General features: G+C 54.8%; 2 protein-coding genes and 1 long non-coding RNA gene across 6 annotated transcripts in view; 1 reads left to right on the forward strand and 2 right to left on the reverse strand.

The window, feature by feature from the left end:
• Positions 1 to 4092, reverse strand: part of VKORC1 (vitamin K epoxide reductase complex subunit 1) — a 5773-nt gene extending 1681 nt beyond the window's left edge. Inside the window, exons 1-2 of one of the 3 annotated variants that reach the window (XM_032243290.1) lie at positions 3409 to 4092; positions 1661 to 1770 (exon numbers count right to left, since the gene is read on the reverse strand). In XM_032243290.1, the coding sequence (XP_032099181.1) occupies positions 1661 to 1770; positions 3409 to 3527 (229 nt within the window). In that variant the 5' untranslated portion in view covers positions 3528 to 4092. Of the gene's footprint in view, positions 1 to 1660; positions 1771 to 2911; positions 3304 to 3408 lie in introns of those variants that run through there. The other 2 variants (XM_032243288.1, XM_032243289.1) reach the window with 2 other exon arrangements.
• A 2528-nt stretch (positions 4093 to 6620) lies between these two features.
• Positions 6621 to 11166, forward strand: BCKDK (branched chain keto acid dehydrogenase kinase). Of its 2 annotated transcripts, XM_032243286.1 has the most exons (12): positions 6947 to 7141; positions 7688 to 8051; positions 8149 to 8217; positions 8309 to 8419; positions 8691 to 8738; positions 8819 to 8938; positions 9016 to 9114; positions 9293 to 9366; positions 9691 to 9819; positions 9898 to 9987; positions 10465 to 10623; positions 10717 to 11166. In XM_032243286.1, the coding sequence occupies exons 2-12, from the start codon at positions 7857 to 7859 to the stop codon at positions 10859 to 10861; spliced, it is 1239 nt and encodes a 412-aa protein (XP_032099177.1). In that variant the 5' UTR covers positions 6947 to 7141; positions 7688 to 7856; the 3' UTR covers positions 10862 to 11166. The 2 variants fall into 2 exon arrangements, with proteins under 2 accessions (XP_032099175.1, XP_032099177.1); XM_032243284.1 differs by lacking the exon at positions 8691 to 8738 and having other exon boundaries at positions 6621 to 7141; positions 7921 to 8051.
• On the reverse strand, positions 8524 to 11667 carry LOC116526703. Its single transcript, XR_004258233.1, has 2 exons — positions 11270 to 11667; positions 8524 to 9129 (listed from the first exon to the last, which is right to left on the reverse strand). It is a non-coding gene; the product is annotated as an uncharacterized LOC116526703 (long non-coding RNA).
• Between the last annotated feature and the right edge of the window lie 3468 nt (positions 11668 to 15135).

Raw genomic sequence — 15135 nt, forward strand, 5'->3', positions numbered from 1 at the left:
ACACACACACACACACACACACACACACACACACACACACACACACACACACACACACACACACACACACACACACACGGCTTTGACAGGTCCCCTCCCAGGGGCTGGTCGCTGAAGCTTTTGCCATTGCCCAGGGACGGAAAGTTCTGAGCAATAAAATTTCTTAAATAGCCAAGTCTGAACCATATGTCTGCCAGGAACTGTGGTGCTGGGCCTCCCTCTTCTCCCTTCCAGGGAAGGCGTTAGTGATGCCTTCTCTGGAAGTGGGAAGGGTGACTCAAAGGGAGCGTGGGGGCCTTCTGGGAAGGGTGGTTATGGGTAGTCTCATCTCCAGCGTATGGCGTCAATAGGGCCTGGGGTGTCACTGTCCCCCATACCCTTGGTTTCCCTATCTGTTCAATAATCCCTGGGACCAGATATGAATTTTCCTGCTGAGCCTTAAATGAAATAAAAGATAGCTTATGCTCAGATTCTCCTCAAAAAGTAATTTTGGGCGGCCAGGCGTCGTGGCTCATGCCTGTAATCCCAGCACTCTGGGAGTCCAAGGCGGGCAGATTACCTGAGGTCAGGAGTTCGAGACCAGCCTGGCTAACACGGCGAAACAACGTTTCTACTAAAATTAGCCAGCTAATTACAAAAATTAGCCAGTGTGGTGGTGGGCACTTGTAATCCCAGCCACTCGGGAGGCTGAGGCAGGGAGGATTACTTGAACCCGGGAGGCAGAGGTTGCAGTGAGCAGAGATAGCACCATTGCACTCCAGCCTGGGGACAGCGAGACTCTGTATCAAAAAAAACTAATTTTGGCATCTTTTCCACAAAATTGGGGTGCTGGAGGGGCATGGTAGCTCACACCTGTAATCCCAGCACTTTGGGAGGCTGAGGTGGGCAGATTGTTTGAGACCAGCCTGGGCAACATGGCGAGACACCGTCTCTACCAAAAAAACAAATACAAGGCCGGGCGCGGTGGCTCACGCCTATAATCCCAGCACTTTGGGAGGCCGAGGCGGGTGGATCACAAGGTCAAGAGATCGAGACCATCCTGGTCAACAAGGTGAAACCTCATCTCTACTAAAAATACAAAAAAATTAGCTGGGCATGATGGTGCGTGCCTGTAGGCCCAGCTACTCGGGAGGCTGAGGCAGGAGAATTGCTTGAACCCAGGAGGCGGAGGTTGCGGTGAGCCGAGATCGTGCCATTGCACTCCAGTCTGGGCAACAACAGCGAAACTCCGTCTCAAAAAAAAAAAAAAAAAAAAAAAAAAAACCAAATACAAAAATCAGCTAGGCATGGTGGTACACGCCTGTGGTTCCAGCTACTTGGAAGGCTAAAGTGGGAGGATCACTTGGGCTGGGAGGCAGAGGTTGCCGTGAGCTGAAATCATGCCATTGCACTTGTAGCCTGGGCAGCTGCCAGACCCTGTCTCAAAACAACAAACAAAAAACCTGGGGACCTAGGATGTCTTTAAGAGCCCTTCAACCTCTAACAGTACTTAAACCAATCGAAAGACTTTTGTTAGTTACCTCCCCACCCCCAGGATGCTCCGTGATGAGCAGCAAGCTGGCCGTGAGCTGTGTGGGTCACCAAGATTGCATGGAGAGGGGCTGAGCTGACCAAGGGGGATGAGGGGTAGGGCCTGCAGGGAGGGGGCAGAGCCACTCACCTAATAACAGCTGTAGTGTGTAGAAGATGCAACCAAATATGCTGTTGGATTGATTGAGGATGCTGTCCTGTCCCAGCACATGCTCCACCAGCCCGAAGCCCCTCCCCCACCTGGCAGAGGGGTGGGGTCGAGTAGAACGAGGTTAGGAATGTCAACTTAGTGGCTTGGATCCTGCCCTAGAAAGGTGATTTCCAAGAAGCCACCTGGGTATCCTTTCCCCCACCTTCCATCCGGTCCAGGGGTCGATGACCTCCAGGCACCGGGAACCTTTGGCCACGTCAGGATTCCATGTCACTGACCGTGTCCTCCCCTTTCCCCAGACCAGGTCTGGACGTGGCTACTCCATAGGTCCTGCTTTTCATCCTAGATCTTAAGTAATTCTTTTTCTTTTCTTTTCTTTTTTTTTTTGAGGCAGTCTCACTTGTTCACCCAGGCTGGAGTGCAATGGCACGATCTCAGCTCACTGCAACTTCTGCCTCCCGGGTTCAAGCGATTCTCCTGCCTCAGCCTCCTGAGTAGCTGGGATTACAGGCGCCCGCCACAGCGCCCAACTAATTTTTGTATTTTTAGTAGAGATGGGGTTTCACCATGTTGGCCAGGCTAGTCTCGAACTTCTAACCTCAAGTGATCCATCCACCCGCCTCAGCCTCCCAAAGTGCTGGGATTACAGGCGTGAGCCACCACGCCCGGCCCTTAGGTAATTCTTAACATGGCAAGGCTGGTATAACGTGTCACTCGGTTTTGAATCAGAGACTGGGAGTCAAGGGCAGATTATCTTTGCTCTGGACCCCAGAATCTCCAGCTCCCTGGCCACTTACTCGCCTCCTCTGTATTCCAACATTATGCTAAGGCTTGGCCCTCACGCACAGCCAGACCGGGCCACCTAGTTCCCGGGCACAGCCATTGCTAACACCCCCCGGCTCCGCCGAGCGCGGTCCTTGAGACCACCATCATCAGTCCCTGCCGCTATCCCGCCTCCCCGCCTTTCCCAGTCACCTTTATTCCTTGGCATCCAATCCACATGCGAGTCCCCGAAATAATCCCAGTCACCAGCACTGTCTGATCCCCTGCCTCGCACTCTTATCTCGAACGCCAGTATCTCTGGGTAGCTCAGCCCCCGTGCAGCGACTCCGCGAGCAGTCCAGCCCCGCGTCTGTTCCCCGGGCACCCCGATCCCAGATTCCAGAATAATCAATCAGGTAACCTGGCCGCCCTGCCCCTGGGCCTCACGCCTCCTACTCCCGAGCGCACCTGGAGGAGAAGACGCGCGAACAGCTGATGGCGGTGCCAACGTCGCAGAGCGCGCGGTAATCCCGGTCCCGGGCGCGCGCCGCCTTCACGTGCAGCGCGTAGAGCGAGAGCACTAAGCCCGCTAGGCAGAGCGCGAGCCGCACCCAGCCAGGGCTCCCCCAGGTGCTGCCCATATCTCCAAGTCCCGCCCGAGGCGCCAGCGGAGGGAAACCAGCCACGGAGCAGGGGCGGGGCGGGGCATGGCCATGCCCCTGTGACTCGGCTCGCACTCCGCGACCCAATTGGCTGTTCTCAAGCACGAGTCGTGCTGGTGAGTTAGGGAAACCACGAGGAATGCCGGGACTGGTGAGGCGGGTCAGGGACGTGTAGAATCGCTGCCCCAGCAGCTGCCAGGCATGATGGGAGTTGTAGTCAGGGAGGCTGCAAGGCATCAAGGGAAGTGAAGTCTCCAGAGATTTAAAAACGCTGTTAATGTGGGTCACAGTATTTGCGCTTACCCTATGCCAAGTTCTGTTGAGCATCCAGGACCTAGAGACCAGCGGATCAGGGGATCCAGGGAATACGGCGATCCGGTTCGGGAACGAAGCATTTTCCCTGAAACTATTTCAGGCACCATTGGTGTCTGCAACCTCCAGTCCTCCGAGGTCCTGCCTCACCAGTGCTTCCTGCCGGTCAGTCTCCCTTTCTTCCTTACGTTCCCAGAGCCACTCCTTTGGCCACAAACACCCTGGTCAGCATCCTAACCTCTCTACTATCGTGGCACCCGCCTGGCAACACCTAAGCTTGGATCAACTCAACAGTCACCCTCTCTTTTCCAAGCCTTCCGTGGACCAGCTGAGGTCTCTCCTTCACAGACGTCGCATCTGATAGTGACCCACCTCTCCTACACTTTCAACTCCTCTATCCTCCCCATCTGCATTGCAACTTGTTTCTCTTTCCCATCTCAGAAACAGGAACAAATCTCTTTTCACTAAGAGGTCCTTCACCAGCCTCCCCTTCCCCGCATTTAACTATCTTCCCCTCCAGTCAAGTTTTTGAGAAGACTTTACACTTCCAGTCTCTACTTCCTCACTTCTTCCTTGCTGTCCACGCCATAGACTAGCTCCTGCCTCCAGCACTGCCCTGACACCTAGTGGCTGTTGTCACAAAGACGCTAAACCCAGTGGTTATTTATTTATTTATTTACTGATTTTGAGACTGAGTCCCGCTCTGTCGCCCCGGCTGGAGTGCAGTGGTGCCGATCTCGGCTCACTGCAACCTCCGCCTCCCGGGTTCAAGCGATTCTCCTGCCTCAGCCCCCTGAGTAGCTGGGACTACAGGCGGGCGCCACCACGCCCGGCTAATTTTTGTATTTTTAGTAGAGACAGGGTTTCACCATGTTGGCCAGGCTGGTCTCGAACTCCTGACCTCGTGATCCTCCCGCCTCGGCCTCCCAAAATACTGAGATTACAGGCGTGAGCCACCGCGCCCGGCCGTAAATTTTTTAAAAATACATCGAAGGCGCTTAGAAAGCTGCCTGACCTATCGTATACCGTATTCTAAAGGGGGCTCGCGAGATGCATGTCCAACCTCCGCCGCCGGGGGCAGCAGCAAGTCCGGGCCAGCTGGGGACGAGGCGCGGCGGGTCAAATGGGGTGAGGCTGGTCAGCCAGATGCCTCCGCCTCCGTGGCAGCCGCAGCTTTCCCCGCCTGCGGCCCCTGTCCACGCCGCGGCCACGTGAGGGCCGGGTTCTGGCGCACAGAGCGCAGCCTGTCCTGCCCGCCAGGAGCACCCTTCCCGCTCCCTTCTGCCACGGGCTCCAGCCGTGCCTGCCTCGGGGCTGCCGCCGCCTGGCTGTACTCCAGGACGCTGGAAAGAACAGGTGGGAACGGTGTGGGTGGGGGGCAAAGAGGAAACCCAGGGACGCAGGGTGCCCCTTTTCTGTGATCTGCCCCCAATTCCTCAGGCAGGCCAGCCACGGTGAGGGATCCTCCCTCCAAGTTTATGTTTATTATTTATTTATTTTCTACCTCCAAGTTTATTTATTTATTTTTATTTTTAGACGGAGTCTTGCTCTGTCGCAGGGTGGAGTGCAGTGGCGCCATCTCCGGCTCCCTGCAACCTCCGTCTCCCGGGTTCAAGCGATTCTTCTGCCTCAGCCTCCAGAGTAGCTGGGATTACAGGTGAAATACCCTAGCTTAGCTATAATGAATACATTTTTTTTTTTTTTTTTGAGACAGAGTTTCGCTCTTGTTACCCAGGCTGGAGTGCAATGGCGCGATCTCGGCTCACCGCAACCTCCGCCTCCTGGGTTCAGGCAATTCTCCTGCCTCAGCCTCCTGAGTAGCTGGAATTACAGGCACGTGCCACCATGCCCAGCTAATTTTTTGTAGTTTTAGTAGAGACGGGGTTTCACCATGTTGACCAGGATGGTCTCGATCTCTTGACCTCGTGATCCACCCGCCTTGGCCTCCCAAAGTGCTGGGATTACAGGCTTGAGCCACCGCGCCCGGCCCATAATGAATACATTTTAAACAATCCTGCTAACTCCATTTTGCCCACCCTGAGCTATGTTGCCCACCCTGAGCTATGTAGGGCATTCTGTTCTGAGAGCTTGTGGTCTGAGACATCTGGCATCTTTGTAACCAATTTTCTGAGAAACAGGGCCCATTGGCCCTGTACATTCTGGTGCACGCCATCGCATCCGGCTAATTTTGTATTTTTAGTAGAGACAGGATTTCACCATGTTGGCCAGGCTGGTCTTAAACTCCTGACTTCAGGTGATCTGCCTGCCTCGGCCTCCCAAAGCGCTAGGAGTACAGGCGTGAGCCACGGCCCCCGGCCCACCTCCAAGTTTAAAGACAGCCTCCAGGCCCAGTGTGGTGGCTCATGCCTGTAACAATTCAGGAGGCTGAGGCCAGGAATTTGGGACCAGCCTGGGCAACATAGCGAGACCCCCGGCTCTAATACAAAAGCAGGCGCGGTGGGTTATGTCTATATAATCCCAGCACTTTGGGAGGTCGTGGCAAAATAATTGCTTGAGGGGGAAAAAATTACCCGGGTGTAGTGGTGCTCACTTATAGTCTCAGCTACTTGAGAGGCTGAGGCAGGAGGATCACTTAAGTTGGAGGCCGTAGTGAGCTATGATGGAGCCATGGTATTCCTGCCTGAGCAACAGAGCAAGACCCCATCTCCAAATACATACAGCCTCCAGATGTCACCTGCTTCATTCAGTACTTTTTATTGAAAATATTTAGGAAATATGTAACCACGGTAAAGAAAATTCCAATCAGTACAAGTACACACTACACACATTGCACATGCACACACTGAGTCCTACTCAGGCTGCACCTATACAGCTGTCTGAGTCCCTGTCTGAGGCTCCGGCAGCCTCCTCTGAAAGCCCTCATCACAGCCTATGACAGGCAAATGTCAGAGAAGCCAGTAAGAAGACAATTGTTTTAGGCCAGGTACAGTGGCTGACGCCTGTAGTCCCAACACTTTGGGAGGACAAGGCAGACCTCAGGAGTTCAGAAGATGAAACTGTCTTCCTGTGCAGTGCACGGAAAGATCTATTCAATTCACTGCTCAATCCTCTCCTGATGTAGAAAAAGCATCCAGTCAAGTGACTTGCATTCTCTGCAGGCATGAGTGAATAATAATAATGCCTAACCCTTACATAGTACTAATTCCACGCCTGGCACTGTTCTAGGCACTCATATAAATTCATGTAATCCACACAACCCCAAAACTGATGATACCGCTTCATCTTACCAAGCACTGAGCAGTTAAGTAATTTGCTCCAGGGATTAAGGGGCCGAGCTGGGGTTTGAAGCAGGCAGCCTGGTTTCCCATAAATGAACCAAGAACTGGAAGGAGGACAAGACCGCCGAGAAAGAGTCAGGCAGGGTGTGATCTGTGCGCTTTACATATAAGATCATCCGGCTCCCAGGGAGCCCGTTTCATAGAGCGGGAGAAAGAGGCGAGGAGGGACATGGAGCTTCGGGAGCCGCGGTGAGAAAGCGGTGCTCTTTGGGGTCCGAGAGCAGGGGCGTGGCCTGGATGCATGGGGGCGCGGGCGCGCGGGCGCCCAGGGCTGCACGTCCTCAAGGCAAACTACAACTCCCAGGACACACCGGGCGCTGCCCCGAGTGACGTCACGGCGGCGGAGGGCGCAGGCGACTGGGCCCCCGGCGAGTGGACTGTTCGAGCCCTTCCGCTCGGACCCGGGCCCTGGCTCCAGCCCCACGGTAAGTGGGGAGATCCTTGCCGACCCAGTCCACGGAGGCCCTGCGGCGCACGTCCACAGCCTCCATCACTGCGCTGGCACGCAGGCAGGGCTCGCATCTACCATATGGGGGGCGTCTGGGCCGAACCAAGTGACCCGCGTAGGGGGCCCCGGCGACTCCAGGCCGCACTCTCCCGAGCCGACACTGGAGCCCAGGACTGGTGTCGCACGTCCGCTGGCCGCCCTCCCAGGGCCCAGGTTTGAAGGTCCTGGGCAGGCAGGGGCAGCCCCGCCCACTGAGGAGGGTGCCCGGGAACCTGGGGCGAGGTTTTCGGGCTGGAAGGGTCTGAGAGTCTCCTCCCCCAACAGCCCACCCACCGCCAGTAGAACCCTGGGTTGAGGAATAGAACCCCCGGGAGGCCAGGTCCTTCGGGCGCGGCCTGTGCTCATTTGGGGAGGCGGTGGGAGAGGTGGGCAGAGGTCTCCCGCGTCTGGGGAGACTGGTGCACCGGTGCCGCGAACTGTGTGGATTCAGATTCTTACAACTTCCCCTTCCCTGTCCCGGTAGATGGGAGCTCCTCTCCACGGGCTGAGACTGTCAGCATCCTCGACGCGCCCTTGTCCCTGAAGTTGGAGAAGAGCCTCTACCCACCCACACCCCCCTTACCCCATTTGGGTCGCCCCTGCCCCCTGGGTCTTCAGCCTTAGCGGCCGCTGGGTCTGAAAGAAACAGGACGATGATCCTGGCGTCGGTGCTGGGGAGCGGCCCCCGGGGTGGGCCTCCACTCCGGCCCCTCCTGGGGCCTGCACTCGGGATCCGGTCCCGCTCAACGTCAGCCACTGACACACACCACGTGGAGATGGCACGGGAGCGCTCCAAGACCGTCACCTCCTTTTACAACCAGTCGGCCATCGATGCAGCAGCAGAGAAGGTAGGCAGCAAGGTGGCGAGCCCGGGGTCCAGGATACGGCCGCCGCGAGATGGGGAGTGTTGGGGGTTCTCTGCTCAAGTTCCCTCTCCGTCTCTAGCCCTCAGTCCGCCTCACTCCCACCATGATGCTCTATTCCGGCCGCTCTCAGGATGGCAGCCACCTTCTGGTAAGATTCACACTCTCTATTTGCCTCGTGGCTCCTGGAGCTCTCCCAGACATTCAGGGCCCAGCCATGCCTTCCCTTCTTTTTCTCCTAGAAAAGTGCTCGGTACCTGCAGCAAGAACTTCCAGTGAGGATCGCTCACCGCATCAAGGGTTTCCGCTGCCTTCCTTTCATCATTGGCTGCAACCCCACAATACTACATGTGGTAAGGTAGAGAGGACCTTACCACCCTGCCTGGGGGAAAGTGGGGAGTCTGGGGCCCAGAGTGGTGGACGCTTGCTTGCCTAAAGGTGTCAGGGCCACACAGGATTCAGCCCTAGGCCTTTAGAAGCCAAAGGTGTATTCATGGGGGCGGAAGTGTCACAGTGGGGGTTTGATACATGGTTGACCAGGTTGGGTATCTCCATGGGTAGGTGTGGGTGGCATCTGCTCAGTGGCCATGCAGCCCTGTGAATTTCCACACCTCTTCCTTGCAGCATGAGCTGTACATCCGTGCCTTCCAGAAGCTGACAGACTTCGCTCCGGTGAGGGCTGGGCTAAAGCAGGGTGAGGGGCTGAGAGGTTGGACTCAGACCACCCTTGCTCATGACTCTGTGACCTGCAGATCAAGGACCAGGCGGAAGAGGCTCAGTACTGCCAGCTGGTGCGACAGCTGCTGGATGACCACAAGGATGTGGTGACCCTCTTGGCAGAGGGCCTGCGTGAGAGCCGGAAGCACATACAGGTTGGGGCAGCGAAGGAGGGGCAGGGCCTGCTGGAGGCTGGGAAGGGCATGGGATTCTGAGGCCTCACTCTTTACAGGATGAAAAGCTTGTCCGCTACTTCTTGGACAAGACGCTGACTTCGAGGCTTGGAATCCGCATGTTGGCCACACATCACCTGGCGCTGCACGAGGACAAGGTGGGGCTCTGGGACCTGGGAACATTGAGACAGCGGAGACTGGTCTGGGGATCCAGGTCAAGGACCTGGGGGTGAGGCTGTGGGACTGGTGCTTTGGGGCAGTTCCAAAGCTGCCAGCATCTGGGGGCCGAGGTGGGGCCAAGGGTGTGGGTAGTCCTGACCTCCTTTCTCTGGCCAGCCTGACTTTGTTGGCATCATCTGTACTCGTCTCTCACCAAAGAAGATTATTGAGAAGTGGGTGGACTTTGCCAGGTGAGCCCAGAATGGCTCAGGGGGTGGGCAGACATCTGGGGCAGGGGAGACTTGGGTCTGAGCCCTTGTCCAGGACATGATCCGGTGAGGGCAGGGTTTCTCAACCATGACTCTATTGACATTTTGAGCTAGATAATTCTTTGTCATAGGGGCTTCCCCATGCCTGTTAGGAAGTATAGCAGCATCACTGATGTTAGTAGTACCCCTTAGTTGTGACAAAAATGTTTCCACACATTGCCAAATGTTACTTAGGTGGGGCAGAATTGTCTCCAGTTGCAAACCACTGGTGGAGGAGCCTGTCTGAACCCTCACTCCTGTCCACAGACGCCTGTGTGAGCACAAGTATGGCAATGCGCCCCGTGTCCGCATCAATGGCCACGTGGCCGCCCGTTTCCCCTTCATCCCTATGCCACTGGACTATATCCTGCCAGAGCTGCTCAAGAATGCCATGAGGTAGGCTGGCTGGACGTGCTGGGAGGGGGCAGACAGGAACCGCATGCTCCTACCTACTGCTCTTTCCCCTCTGCATAGAGCCACAATGGAGAGTCACCTAGACACTCCCTACAATGTTCCAGATGTGGTCATCACCATCGCCAACAATGATGTTGATCTGATCATCAGGTTTGCCTGGAGTGGGAGTTGGGCTGAGGTGGATGGGATGGGGGTCCAGGCACTGTTTCTGGCTTGCTCTAGGACCTTGAGCTCTTCCTGTCCCATTCTGGGACTCGGTCCCTGGCCAGACAAACCATTCTCTGGATCCTGAGATGGCCATGAGCTGGTTATTAATGGATCTGGGGCCAGCTGCTGGCCTCGGTATCCTGCCTCTGTCAGCAGCTGAGGAGCTTGAAATTGAGAAACAGGAGTAACTGGTCCAGGATGCTGGGCTGAGGATAAATGTCACAACCTATGAGAAGGTATAAGCAGTCAGTGGTCTTGGCAGAGGTGAGGACGATACAAACAAGGCCCAAGGGTCTCGGTGGACCACATTCCAGCTCTGGGTGGAAGGGACAGGAAGGCAGACTTTGCACTGTCTGCTTGGGAGGTGGTGAGTCCCCTGTCAAAGTTGAGCCAAGCCCATTATTGTCGCCATCCTGCCAGGATCTCAGACCGTGGTGGAGGAATTGCTCACAAAGACCTGGACCGGGTCATGGACTACCACTTCACCACAGCCGAGGCCAGCACACAGGATCCCCGGATCAGCCCCCTCTTTGGTCATCTGGACATGCACAGTGGTGCCCAGTCAGGACCCATGCACGGGTGAGACCCTGCCTGGCCAGTATGGAGGGGTGGGGGACCCCAGGAGACTCAAGCCTCTGAAGCCTCCTGTCCTGTCCCCCTGCCCACCCCCAGCTTTGGCTTCGGGTTGCCCACGTCACGGGCCTACGCGGAGTACCTCGGTGGGTCCCTGCAGCTGCAGTCCCTGCAGGGCATTGGCACGGACGTCTACCTGCGGCTCCGCCACATTGATGGCCGGGAGGAAAGCTTCCGAATCTGACTCCACAGCCTTTGGCCTGCTCGCCTGCCCAGCCTGGGCCGCATTTCCTGCAGTACCTCCTGAGTCAGGCAGGGCGGCTCCCCTGCTCCACACACTGCTGCATCTTGGGTCTCAGGGCCCCAGACAGATGGACTTACATGGAGCTGGGCACCGCCCCACCTCGATAGGGTCCACTGCCTCCTCGCCTCCAGGCCTTGGATAGTGGAAGTGGGCACCCCGAGGCCTCCAGCACCAGCTCCCTCATTCTTGTTCCTGGGGAACCCCTACTCTGACCTGTTGTTATTAAAGTTCACATTTTGAATGCCCTCTCGGGCCCCGTGTGTGGGGAGGGCAGGTGAGCTTTTGTTTCTGACCCATTCAGGTTCACTGAGCCCTTGGGTTGAACTGGTTCATATCCCAGTCTCTTACCTGCCCTGAGAGTCTGGCGGGCCAGGAGTAGAATCTGTTCCAAGTCTCTTGCATGTTTGATTTTGTGGGAGTGGGGTGACTATGGCACCTTACACAAAGGACTTTTATCTTGTTGAACAAATGTTTCCGGGTCCCAGATAATATTGAAGGCCCAGGCTGACCTAGCTTCAGGCCTCAGTTCTGACTCTTCCTTTCCTGGCACTCAGTTTCTAGAGGTAAGGTCACCAGACTGGGCAACCTCCTGAGCCAGAGTAAGGTTAAAAATAGATACTCCCTACAATGTCCCAGATGTGGTCATCACCATCGCCAAGGAATATGTCTGCTGCTGCCAAGGAAAAAGGCATACAAGGTCGTGCCCTGGCAGGCCCCAGCAGGGACTGGGTGCCCCACTACAGGGAAAGGTGGGACCCTGATAGGGAGGACCAGGGATTTGGGCAAAGATATCAAGTAGGCACAAGGTTAGACTTGACTCAGAACTCAGATTACATCTTAGGTGGGAACACCCTACCCACCTTGCCAGGGAAAAAAAAAGGCCCGAGAGCAGCCTGGTGGGGCTGAGAGGACTGGAAGGTTCTCTTGCCTTCACATCTGAGCTCCCACAGCAAACTTCCTGAGTCTAACTCTAGGCCTGTATCAACTCCTACCCTTCAGGGGGATGGAGTTGGGGGATGGAGGGGAAGTTGTATCCAGAGGTCATATGGCAGGTGCCAGGAAACCACAGTGACTTCCTAGACTGAAAACTCCTGCTAGCTGGAGGGCAGGGTGGTGAGGCTGGAGAGGCAGGCAGGAGTCAGAGGCCAGGACCCTGAAACATGGGCTTTATCTTGATGCAGTAGGGATCCATGGGTGAGTTCTTATGTATTTGGAAATGGGGTCTGGCTCTGTTGCCCAGGCTGGAGTATAGTAGCTGTGAACTCCTGGGCTCAAAGGATTCTCCTGCCTCAGCCTTCTGAGTAGCAGGGAACACCATGCCTGGCTAAATTTTAAAAATTTTTTGTAGAAACGGTTTCTGCAAAACCCTGTGTTGCCTCCTACCCCCAGCTGGTCTTGAACTCCTGGCCTCAAATGATCCTCCCACCCCAGCCTCCCAAAGTGGTGGGATTACAGGCGTGAGCCAGCACCTGGCCCATGTGGGTTTTGAGCTAGGAAGGGATGTTTCAGTTTGGAGAACCTGAGAGGATTTTTGTCCATATGATTTGTTAAGAAAGTGCTCCCAGAAGGGAGTAGGAGAAGCAGGAAGAGGAAGGGGAGGAAGCCAAGCAAGGATGTGACCTCAGGCAAAAGCCTAGAACCAGTCAATTATGCCTCAGGGTTGAAGGCAAGAGAGCTAAACCTCAGAGGCATTGATTAGTTTCTCCACTTGGCAGTCACTGGGTAAAGTCTGTTGGGAAAACAAACAGCTCTATTAGCCTAAGGATGGTTTTTTAAAGAAGAGCCTCAGGTGCTGGTACCTTTGAAAAAAAAAAGCTGCCTTTGAAAGCACATCAAAGGTAATCTGGCCACACAGAAACAACAAAAAGAACTCCCGGAGGATCTGGGTGGAGGACCTACGTTGTCACCTGGGCTGGAGTGCAGTGGTGCCATCTCAGCTCACTGCAACCTCTGCCTCCTGGGTTTAAGCAATTCTCCAGCCTCAGCCTCCCAAGTAGGGGGGGTGTGGGGGGGGGGCGGTTTCCGCCATGTTGACCAAGCTGGTCTCAAACTCCTAACTTCAGGTGATTTGCCCACCTTAGCCTCCCAAAGAGCTGGGATAACAGGCCTGAGGTACCTCGCCCAGCCTTTCTCTTTTTTTTGGTGACAGTCTCTATCTGTCACCTAGGCTGGAGTGCAGTAGCATGATCTCAGCTCACTGCAATATCCACCTCCCAGTTCAAGCGATTCTCTTGCCTCAACCTCCCAAGTAGCTGGGATTACAGGAGCCCGCCATCACGCCTGGTTAATGTTGGTATTTTTAGTAGAGATGGGGTTTCATCATGTTAGCCAGACTAGTCTCGAACTCCTGACCTCAAGTGATCTGCTGGCCTCAGCCTTCCAAAGTGCTGAGATTACAGGTATGAGCCACTGTGCCTGGCCTTATTGTTCCTCGGAGGAACAGATTTGCAAACATGCAAGATTCTTCTAACAGGAGTCATTGGTGGCCAGTGGATTGGAGGGAGAAGAGTATGGATGGTGAGGTAGTAACCCTGATCAGGGATTTATAAGGCATAGGCTAATCCTTAACTATCGGTAACTGACGATGTCAGGTAAGGTCAAAAGTGAGGCACCAGAACTCTGGGTAGGTGGAATAACAACCCTGAAGATCAGGTAGTTGTAGTAAAAAGCTGGAGTGCAGTGAAGGGATCATAGCTCACTCAGCCTTGACCTCCTAGTCTCAAGTGAGCCTTCCACTTCAGCCTCCAGAGTAGGCGGGACTACAGGCGCGGGCTCCCAGGCCCAGATAGTTGTTTTATTTTGTTTTGTTTTTCCCCAAATTTTTAGTAGAAAGGAGGTCTCTATGCTGCCTAGGCTGGTCTTGAACTCCTGGCCTGAATCAATCCTCCTCCTTGAATTCCTAAAGTGCAGGATTACAGGTGTAAGCCACCACGCCTGAACCCTGTATTTTCAACCCGCAGTTCACTGAATCTTCATATGTGGGACACACAGACATGGAGGACAAATTGTATATGGTTTGACCACACATAAACGGCCTAACCTTTAGTGACTCTCAGAGAATCCTCACACTTGTACAGCTTAGCCAGCACAGGATCAGAACTCAAGATTCCTTTTTCACTGTTCAAGATGTTCTTCACTGTATCCACTGCCTTTGGCCAGTTTCCATCCCGGAGACCTGTGGTTTTGAGGGCTCCTTTCCTTAGAAAGACTTTATCCCGTGAGGATGATTTATGGGCTGTCCCTGGGCACACCCATTCTGCTTTCCCCACCCCAGCTAAGGGAAGTAGTCTCCTCAGCCTTCAAAAATGGGGTACTGGCAGGTGCAATGCAATTACTCACATCTGTAATCCTAGCGCTTTGGGAAGCCTAGGCAGGTGGATCACCTGAGGTCAGGAGTTCAAGACCAGTCTGGCCAACATGGCAAAACCCCGTCTCTACTAAAAATACAAAAATTAGGTTGGGTGCAGTAGCACACGCCTGTAATCTCAGCACTTTCGGAGGGCGAGGTGGGCGGATCACGAGGTCAGGAGTTTGAGACTAGCCTGGCCAGCATAGTGAAACACTATCGCTACTAAAAATACAAAAAATTAGCTGGGCGTGGTGGCATGCACCTGTAGTTGTGGGTACTTGGGAGGCTGAGGCAGGAGAATCACTTGAACCCAGGAGGCAGAGGTCACAGTGAGCTGAGATCACACCACTGAACTCCAGCCCAGGCAACAGTGCAAGACTCTGTCTCAAATGTCTCAAAAACAAACAAACAAACAAACAAACAAATACTATCAGGGTGTGGTGGCTCACACCTGTAGTCCCAGCTACTTGGGAGGCTGAGGCAGGAGAATCCATTGAACCCAAGAGGAGATTGCAGTGAGCAAGACTGTGCCACTGCACTTCAGCCTGGGCAGCAGAGCTAGACTCCATCTCAAAAAAAAAGGGGGTGAGCGACATTAGGCCAGCTCGAGTGTTAACTTCTGGCCACCAGGGTGGCCGCTCTGGTTCTGCCCCGTTAAAATGGGGGTGGCGCCCACTAAAAATTGGCACATCCTGGCTTCCTCAGGCACCAAGGCCTTTAAAAATGTTGAGCTGGCCAGCGTGGTGGCTCACGCTTGTAATCCCAGGACTTTGGGAGACTGAGTCAGGTGGATCACAAGGTCAAGAGATTGAGACCATCCTAGCCAACATGGTGAAACCCCATCTCTACTAAAAATACAAAAATT

Source organism: Sapajus apella, unplaced genomic scaffold (genome assembly GCF_009761245.1).
Source record: "Sapajus apella isolate SASKATOON/1434 unplaced genomic scaffold, GSC_monkey_1.0 scaffold51, whole genome shotgun sequence".
Lineage (NCBI taxonomy): Eukaryota > Metazoa > Chordata > Mammalia > Primates > Cebidae > Sapajus > Sapajus apella.

What these genes read in the sequence shown, in the direction of transcription:
- BCKDK (XM_032243284.1), top strand. Translation starts at nt 6,958, where the DNA reads ATGGGGGCGCGGGCGCGCGGGCGCCCAGGGCTGCACGTCCTCAAGGCA. An exon ending in AGAGCCGGAAGCACATACAG is followed by an intron (nt 8,939 to 9,015) that starts GTTGGGGCAGCG and finishes CACTCTTTACAG; the next exon opens with GATGAAAAGCTTGTCCGCTA. An exon ending in GATGTTGATCTGATCATCAG is followed by an intron (nt 9,988 to 10,464) that starts GTTTGCCTGGAG and finishes CCATCCTGCCAG; the next exon opens with GATCTCAGACCGTGGTGGAG.